Source organism: Leiobunum rupestre, chromosome 6 (genome assembly GCF_980474605.1).
Source record: "Leiobunum rupestre chromosome 6, qqLeiRupe1.1.hap1, whole genome shotgun sequence".
Taxonomy (NCBI): domain Eukaryota; kingdom Metazoa; phylum Arthropoda; class Arachnida; order Opiliones; family Sclerosomatidae; genus Leiobunum; species Leiobunum rupestre.
This window is the reverse complement of record NC_143389.1, coordinates 56604149-56613657: the sequence shown is the minus strand read 5'-3', so window position 1 is coordinate 56613657 and position 9509 is coordinate 56604149. Positions and strand designations below refer to the sequence as shown.

Here is a 9509-nt window from a genome sequence, read left to right as displayed (position 1 = left end):
CTATCTACAGTTACTTGAACCATAAGTAACAAATTAACATAAGTATAGCGCTGAACGATTTCGGTTAATGATAGGCAGTAGAGTGAATAGATTGATGACTATAAAAACGATCGAAAACGCGTTTATATAAATTATTCAAGTACAGTACTGTTGTGAACCAAAATAGGCGGAAACTTTTCGCTTGTTCTAGAACCAAAGGTGTACACCTTTTACGCTAAATTTAACTATTCACTTGTTCTGGTATGGAGATATTTACTCTACGCCGTTAACTATTCGTCAAGGACGGAGTATTGAGACTATACTATTTACTAAAGAGAGTAAACTGGTAAAATCGTTAGCTTATCCAGAATTTATCTGAATAAATGGCCTCAGACAGCCATTTTGAAACGAAATCGGTGATAGATCGCCTTTGTGGGGAGCCGCCCACAGCCAAGACACGACAGAAGAGTGTCAACACGTCGCGAAAGTTGCAAATCAAAGAGCCCAGAATAGGCTTAGCCTCGTGGAGGCTTGTGGAGGGGTCGGACCGCCGTGCAAGATTGCCACTGGGGCGCCAATCTTCAACAATCGCCTACACTCTTTAACTCCGCCAAGGTGGAGGGCAGAAAAAACGTCCACATTTGGAGGACGCTGGAGCTCCGTAACCGCCACTAGACGATCGGCAGTCTCGTAACCAAAGACACCCACATGAGCGGGACACCAGATCATGGAGACGGGATACGGATAATGGTCTCATAGATTATGAATGGTGGTGACAACGGGAACAACTTTAGGCGTCTTCAGATGAGCCGACGCGTAGGAGAGAGCCATCTGAATGGCAAACAGTTCAACCCGGTTAGTCGGATGGCCAGAGTCCAGACGAGTGACCGCACCAACCTCGACGAACCGTGAAAGTAGCGCCCACGATCGGAGACCGCTCCCAAAAGCGTCTTTAATGTTTTTTTTGAGCTGCTGTTGCGAGGCGAAGCGCGTTGTCGTTGGAACGGTGGTCCTGGCGGAAGCCGGACTCTTCCGAGGGAACAACCAAACCATTAGATGAGTCCTCGCGCAAACTATTCACTGAAAACCAATTCTAGAACCGTTCTAACACCAACTAGAGCCACGGTCACACTTGAGCTTAAAAACCAGTTTAGGTCGGTTTGAATGCCAGTTTTGACCGACGACGATAATTTCTGGTTCACACTTTTGAAATCGCTTCAACCCGGTTCGCTTATAGCCAAGGCCATAGACTTAAATTGTCTATGGCACGTGACCAAGAGCGCGAGCTCTCTTAGCATTTTAGTACTAAGTGCTTGAGCTTTCCGCAGGCCGTAGTCTTTAGACACCATCTGTTGGTCACTTTTAGTGTCATTTTTAAGCAGGAGGCAATGGCTCTCGCGACGATAGCACGAGCTTTCTTACCGATAGATAGCGCCTTTTAAGGATAGCCTGCAGAAATTACGCGTTTCTACTAGCTGTCACCTCCGTATTCACTCCCTTTGAAATATTTTATCTAGACCTTTATATACGTTTCCTATATCTATGGTCGTAGCAGACTAATAGTTTTTTTTTACCTTTTTTAGCTTATTTCAGTTCAATCGCAATCGGATCACTCAAGGCTCAGATCATGTTTGCCTTTAATATGATTTTCAGTTTACAGTTGGTGGTACTTTAATTGACCTTTAATTTATTATAATATATTCTTTGATATATACTGAGTTTAGCTAAAGAATTATCCCTGAGCCTATTTTAATAAATGCTAATTTCATTTGCGCAATAACCAAGGCCTAATGTAGGATTTGAGTTTTGAAGGCTTGTCAGACTTGAAAGCTGGATGAAATTTCCTATCTGGCCGACAGTCTTAAGTGATGGTGGAAGGCTGTTAACGTATTCTTCAACTTTATGACTAATCCCCCATTCACGGAGTCTCGGAGTCTCGGTCGTTAATTTTGCTAAATAATCATGGATCATGAAATATTGTCAGCAGTTCAGGGCAGTTTGTCACCTGGTGACAAATGTGTTATTGTATCCTTGAATAAGTTACATGCAGAGTATATTTCTGTGCTTTTTTCTTAATTTCAAGTCTAGTACATCGAAGCTGGTCTTGTGCAAGATTGGGTGAAAATGAGCCGTATATTGGCCCTTGTTGAAAGAAGTGGTGAACATGGCTTTTTGATTTTTATGTCTAATAAACCGAAAGTGACATCACCTGGAGATTTAGTCATTGAAACTGCATTCCCAGTTAATGATGAATTCAAATGCGAGATTGGTATGTTTTGTTGACTCTTTTCGTTTTGCGTTACTAAAACCTAACCTATAACTTTTGTTAAATCTAAATTGAAATGATGCTAGTTTTGACAAAAATATTTATCTAATGTTAAATTCTAACAATGCTTTTGGGAGAACCTAACAGTATATTTTTAAACTAATATCCCAAAAACTAATTTCATTTCCAGACACATCCGGTATTGACCTAGGCTCTGGTATGTAATCTTAACAGTATAACAAAGTTGCTTTAATTAATTGTGGAAAGAATTCATGGTCCTTAATTAAATATGAAATTTATTTAACAGCGGGTGCAGATGTCTATGTTAAAGTAACATCCCAGAAAATCAAATTACTTTTTGAACTTCCATTCAGCCCTAGAACAAATGCATTTGTGACTGAAGTGTCCAGAGCTAGCGAAGGTACATCAAGACTAAAAATTTAATTTCATATATGTTTATATTGTTGACTGATAAAATGTTAATATTTATTCAGCTTTTGCACTTCGCATTGAGCCATTTCCAGGGTTTTCTTGGCTTAAAGCTTATCAGCCCACTAAAACTGATGGTTTTTCCCCCACGTTAGACGCTCTATTACTCGCAAATCAAACAACTGCTTTAACTTTGTCTGATGGAAATAAAGGTGGTGGAGGAGGAATCACGCCCATCGTTGAGTTCTTGCAAAATACAGAACCTGCGAAAACTGAAATTGAAGTTATTGATAAAGGGGAAGCTAAAGAAAAAACTGTCTTAGGTAATGCTTTTTTCATTTTACGGTATAAAAATTTATTCTGAGCTGATGTTAAAATCTGTTCAGGTTTTGATGATAATTTCTCTGATGTTCAAGTATTGCCAGATGACAAATTTAATCACTTTTCGAAAGAGACAGTTCAACTTAGCGACCCTTTCTTTGATAAAAAGTGAATTATTTTTAAACTCTGTAGTTGAGTTTTGGAAATCAATGTGTTTAATTCTGAATACGAAACCAAACAGCTTAAAGAATACCCTTGAAATGGATTCGCCGGATGGATTTGGAAATATTCCGAGACATAGTATAGCTGTTGGAGCAACTCCATTAGCAGCGAGGGAATCCGTGGTGAGATTACAAATGGTTATGAGAGAAGAAGATTACACAAATTTGAGACAATTTAGGTAATCAGAATGGATTTGAATAAGACTTTTTTCATTTAACTAAATTTTGTTAAATCTAATAGGATATTTACTGGAACATGGAATGTAAATGGAAAATCACCAACTGTATCGCTCGCAGATTGGTTAGGGTCTGATCCTGAACCTCCCGACGTGTACGCTATTGGTTTTCAGGAGCTTGACCTTAGCACTGAAGTTTACATCTTCAATGATTCAGCTAAAGAAGGGGAATGGCTCTGTGCTGTCATCAATGGCTTGCATCCCAAAGCCAAATATCAAAAAGTAATTACAATTGCTCAACCATTGCACTTTGAGATTCCCTTAATAAAATTTGACTTCTTTTAGGTCAAACTCGTTCGTCTAATTGGGATGATGTTGGTGGTTTTTGTGAAAATAAGTCATTATCCCTACGTTCAAAATATTTCGGCTGAAACTGTGGGCACGGGTATTATGGGGAAAATGGTATAAATTGGAATTTTTTTTAAAGATTTTTCAATTTTAACCAGTTTAATATGAATTTTTAGGGGAATAAAGGTGGAGTTGCCATTAGATTTGATTTTCACAATACGTCAATGTGCTTCGTGAATTGTCATTTGGCTGCCCATATTGAAGAATTTGAAAGGAGAAATCAAGATTATAATGATATATGTTCCAGAATGACATTCTCCCATTTTAAACCACCAAAAACCATCAAAGATCATGAGTAAGTAAATTTGCTAAGATACTATCAGAAGTATATAATATTACTCTTAAGAGCTAAGGATCTATCACCCTATACTACTAATTTTATTTTGGCTCATGCTGATTTTTTTTAAGAAAAATTATAAATAGTGCTTGAGAAATTGTTACTATCTTAAGTCTGCTCAGATTATTCGGTCTCATATTGAGACGGATATTAGTCTTTTTTGGTATTTGAGCGAATAACATTTCTATTATTCGGCGAATATTCAAATACTCTGATTCCCGCCTCACCAATTGGCCGGTGTCTATGGGAGGGTGAAATCAAAACCTGTTGGGGGAAGAAATTTCTATGGTAGAGCTAGCGCTTGATGGCTAGGACGGTGGTGTCCATTAAAATTCAAATAAAAGAATCAATTGGACAATGCTTTATAAAAGAATGTACGTCAATAGTCAGCAGATACTTTTTTGTGTGTACACATAGTTTGAGTTTTTTATTTACTTCATAGGTCACCTATGATGTCATTAAATAATTCAGTTCTACTATTTAGATATTAAAATTTAAAGTATTTTGACTATTAAAACTGTTATTTGACTAATATTGGGGCCTATTATTCAACGAATATTCGATGAAGTAGTATTTGCATTAAGCCTAACTGTTGAGATTGTTTATTTACCTTAAAAATACCCCGCCATATAGTTGTTATTACGTCATATTATATTTTCAGCTGATGAGCTTTTTAGTCATAATGACTTAAGTCATCAGTGTTTTTTTGAAATGGTGTTGAATTTATAGTAGTTCTACGTCAGTAATGACGTCATTCATTGGAAAAACCGGCTCTTCCAGCCGATGACCATCATGATGTCAAAACCCGAAATGCAAAAAAACGTACAGTAGGAAACTTATGTCAGCGGTTACTAATCTGCTGAACGTACCCCTTATCTCTCTAGTCTGTGGTATTTGGTTTGAAAACTACTATTAGTCTCAGTATTCGATTAAAAAATTTTGGGTATTCGATATTCGTCTTGATAGGCACTATTACAAAAAGTCAATATCCCTAGGCATTGTAGCTGTTACATCGTAAGGTAAAGTAATACATGTGGTAAATTTCAAACAGTGATGCAGGTTTTGTTTACACAGTTTAGTGGGGAATTTATGCCTAGATGGATGCTCTCTCCTAAGAAATATGGTATGTATTTCTGGTTATATTAATCACAATTTTTTCAATTCACAGCCAAATTTACTGGTTTGGAGACATGAATTATCGAATTATGGATTTGGATCTGGAAAGGGTTAAAGCTTTGATTGAGAAGCAATGCTTCGCTATGTTATTAGAACATGATCAACTGAAAATGCAACACAGTCTTAAGAAGATTTTTGTGGGCTTTATCGAAGGTGCCATTCATTTTGTTCCCACTTATAAATACGACCCAGGCACCAACGACTGGGACTCCAGCGAGAAGAGCCGCCCTCCTGCCTGGTGCGATCGTTGTCTGTGGAGGGGCAAGCACATCAACCAATTAAGCTATCGTTGCCACCCTTCAATGTTGATCAGCGATCATAAACCAGTTAGCGCTATTTTTCAAGCTGGCGTTAAAGTTGTTGATGAAGTCAAGTATCGGAAAATATATGAAGAGGTTATGAAGAAGCTTGACAAGCTTGAGAATGAGTTCCTACCTCAAGTTGCCGTAGACAAAACTGAAGTAAATAATCATTACATTGAAATTGGTTTTTGCTGGAAACAATGCTATTTATTTATATGAAATACTTTATTTTTTTTAAACTTTGTGTTTATAAATTCCCAAATTTTTAATTAAAACTGTCAAAATTTTAAGAAGCTACGAATAAATTCATAGATTTTATATTTAGTAAAAAGACATTAATAATGAAATATGAAAAATGGTTTAAAATCCAAATGGATGTTATTTAAAAGATCCCATTTTTTGAAAAAAAATTATTTTGGTAGTAGGAACATTTGAACGCTGCTTTTGAATATAATATTGTTATAGCGCCATTTGAAATAAGGAATAGTTCCTTTAACACCTTAAATTTCTTAGTAAATTAATTAAAACCATTTTTTTAATTTTCATTATTAATTTTTCACTGGGATAAATTGTAGCAGTTTTATTTTCTAATTATTACATTTATTAGGTCCATTTTGAAGATGTGAAGTTTATCGAACCTCAGGTTCGTTATCTGACCATAGCCAATATTGGACAAGTACCAGTTCAATTTGAATTTATTAAGAAACTAAACGACACTCGATATTGCAAAGATTGGCTCAATATCAAACCCTACGTATCCTTTATTATGCCAGGTACTATTTTCTCAAGCTTTTAGCTGTGTACGTTAAGTACACAAGGCAATAAGAATAGCTTCTTTCATTTGGATTTTTAACGCGTAGGGGAGAAGTGTGACATAGAATTAAAGGTGTATGTGGATAAGAGAACGGCGTGGAAATTGAACTCTGCTAAAGATCGAATCTACGACATTCTTGTTCTTCATTTAGAAGGAGGGAAAGATATATTTATATCCTTTTTGCACTCTGCCAGGCTAGTCTGCCAAGAATGTTGTGTTTTTTTCTCCTTCCTTTGCTATTACCATTATAATCTCCTTAGTCAGATTTTATTCATCCCCTTGTTGTTTGTTTGTTGCATCCTTAACCAAATATATCACATAACAGTAACGGGTAACTACATTCCAAGCTGCTTTGGCTCTTCAATAGAAGCGTTAGTACAAATGCCAGGACCAATTCGTGATATTCCAATTGGAAAATTAGTAGAATTGGTATGACGTTTAATTCCCCACTGCCCCTTTGTCTGACTGAAAATTTTATTTATTATTAGTTTTTTTAATTTACTTGTCTCTTAGGAAACCAAAACTGCTAAAGAAGGGAAAAAACCGTTATTTGAGATACCCAAAGAAATTTGGATTCTCGTGGACCACTTATTTAAATACGGACTTATGCAAGAAGATCTTTTTCAACAACCGGGGCTAGGGGCTGAAATACAAAGGGTTCGAGATAGACTTGATACAGGATGGCCTGAACATGTCCGTATCCTTTTTCTAACGAAAAAGTCTTTTTGTTTTCAAAGTTGTAACAAGTCTGAATTTTTCGTACGCTTAAAATTTTCCTTAACTAAGTGGTCTAGCTGGTAGCGTTCATTCAGTAGCCGAAGCCTTTCTTCTTTTTCTTGAAGCATTGGCAGACCCGGTTGTACCCTACAGTTTCCATGAGAAGTGCTTAGAATGCTCAAATAACTATATTTTAAGTAGACAGGTCTGTATAACTTTGAAGACTATTGGTAACGGGATATGATCATATTTGGTGGGGTATTTACAAATAAGGTTTGGGAACATGGTGATGCGAAAAGTGGTGAGCACTCAATACATGTATAGCAGTGTTTTATAATAATTGATACTCAAAACAAATGCCTTTGAAAGAAAAATCATTCATAGGGGGTTCTAGGGGTCACCAGAAGCCCGGATTTAAAGGGAATATAACCTCAGGTATTTGGTGTGGAACACCAACGTTTGCAGCTCTGGCCGCTCTTGCCTTTGGCTTTAGAAATGTTTGGCGCCACTGTACAGGGAAATTTGAAAAATTGTAGGGGTCTTCCATAAAGGTTGCTTTGCAGGTTATATTCCCTTTAAATGAGAAATGTTTGAAGAAAATTTCCAATTATATCTGAAATATTTATTTTATATTAATATTTATATTTTAATATTTGTATTGGTTAATTATTAAACCCCACTTTACTCCCCCCCCCCCCACACACACACTAACACACATTTTAGATGATTAGTGTAAGAACTGCCTTTAAAGTCTAAAGCCTGCTACTGTTATGTACACTAAAAAGGTCTGAATGATTACCAAAAACTGACATTGACAAACAATCTCTGTTGACTCTGGTTAAAGTTTAAAATCACTTTACAATCAAATTGTAGGACTTCCTTCCCCCTTATTTATTGTGGTTCTCAATAGCAGGCTCAAAATTATCAAATTTTAATCCAAATATCAAAATGAACCCTTTTATCTGATATGTTTAAAGGTTATTTCGGAAATTCCGGATGTACATCGAAAAGTTTTTCACTATCTTATTGTGTTTCTGAGAGAAATAAGACAACATTCTAATCACAATAAACTCGACCCTAAAATGCTAGGTAAACTATAATTTTTTATCTGTTTTATTTACTCAAATAAAATTTGTTTTAATTTTTCATCTCCACAGCTACACTTTTCGGTAGTATTCTCCTTAGATCTCCTTCCAAAGGTTCTCGTACCAGTCAACAAGTTGTTGAGAGGAAAAAAGCGACGTTTATTTATCATTTTCTAGTCAATGATTATGAAGAATATTAATTTATTTTCTATACAGACACTGCCCTGTCTCCTTCCTTGCTCCCTTTGTTCCACTTACAAAGCTTATTCGATGTAAATTAATTGTGAAGTAGAACAATTATCCCAGTGTGTGTAAATACTTTCACCCGAAACAAATCATCCAAATCATTATTTACAATTAATATTTTATTGTAGTTGAAAAACTAATCTGAGAGAAAGGACCTCTTTTAGCCTCTACCATAGTCCATAGAATCATTGCTATTTCTGGAAAGAAATTTTGATATAAAAACAATAAACTAAACTTTTTAATATGTATTTTGTTGGTGTCGGAGGCTTTTTCCAAGATGGGGTTTTTTTTTCATGTGGGTAGAATTACATAATTATAATTCTTACGAGATTAATATCCATTTAGGGTTTAAAATGAAACGTGCAGTACATCATAAGTTTATAAAATTTCATAAGTATGACACTCCCTAAACTGAGATTGGACCATTTTTCCTGAACCCTATATCATACAGTATTCCGACTAATTAGTGCATCAGGTAAAGTTTAACAGCTTCTCACTTGATCGCGATGTTATTTCTGTGCTGTTATTCCCACATATAACTCAAATACCATATAAAAAAAATACTTCTGGAATCATTCATTACATACTAAAGATGTAAAAATTCAATTAAATTTTAGCAATTTCCAAATTAATTTAAAGCTAGGGCTTTTTTTATATAGCTGTATTTTAGCCCATAAGATGTAGCAAAATTGACCCATTAGACTGCGTAGAGATATTTACCTATTTATAAACCGTATTTTCCGTCGATGTTATCGTTTCAGAAAAGGCACTATAATAAGGTATTTTTCACACACTTGGTTTTTTTGGAAAATACAGTGTCGAACAAATAACATTAGTAATGTATCAAGTTGTCTACTTATCTCTAAGAGTAAGAGTCATGTTATATACTTCTGGTGTGGGAGGAAACACATGTCTTTGAGGCGTCCGCGACCCTTTAATTATGGGGGTAATAATGACACTTCCCCTTCCCTTTTGGCAAAAAAAAAATATTAATTGTAGGTGTACACTCTATCCCTTTTTTGCATCAGACGG

General features: G+C 35.8%; 1 protein-coding gene across 3 annotated transcripts; it reads left to right on the top strand.

Annotated features, from left to right (window-relative positions):
• Positions 1-1612: 1612 nt before the first annotated feature.
• On the top strand, positions 1613-8725 carry LOC149942706 (type II inositol 1,4,5-trisphosphate 5-phosphatase-like). Of its 3 annotated transcripts, none has more exons than XM_090178760.1 (18): positions 1613-2004; positions 2068-2248; positions 2436-2462; positions 2553-2666; positions 2830-2997; positions 3061-3163; positions 3237-3395; positions 3458-3674; positions 3738-3854; positions 3917-4095; positions 5306-5774; positions 6223-6388; positions 6476-6605; positions 6753-6858; positions 6943-7126; positions 7224-7351; positions 8124-8235; positions 8304-8725. In XM_090178760.1, exons 1-18 carry the CDS (start codon positions 1942-1944, stop codon positions 8429-8431), a joined length of 2751 nt encoding a protein of 916 aa, XP_090034886.1. In that variant the 5' UTR covers positions 1613-1941; the 3' UTR covers positions 8432-8725. The 3 variants fall into 3 exon arrangements, with proteins under 3 accessions (XP_090034886.1, XP_090034885.1, XP_090034884.1); XM_090178758.1 differs by having other exon boundaries at positions 1614-2004; positions 2740-2997; XM_090178759.1 differs by lacking the exon at positions 2436-2462 and having other exon boundaries at positions 2740-2997.
• Positions 8726-9509: the final 784 nt, after the last annotated feature.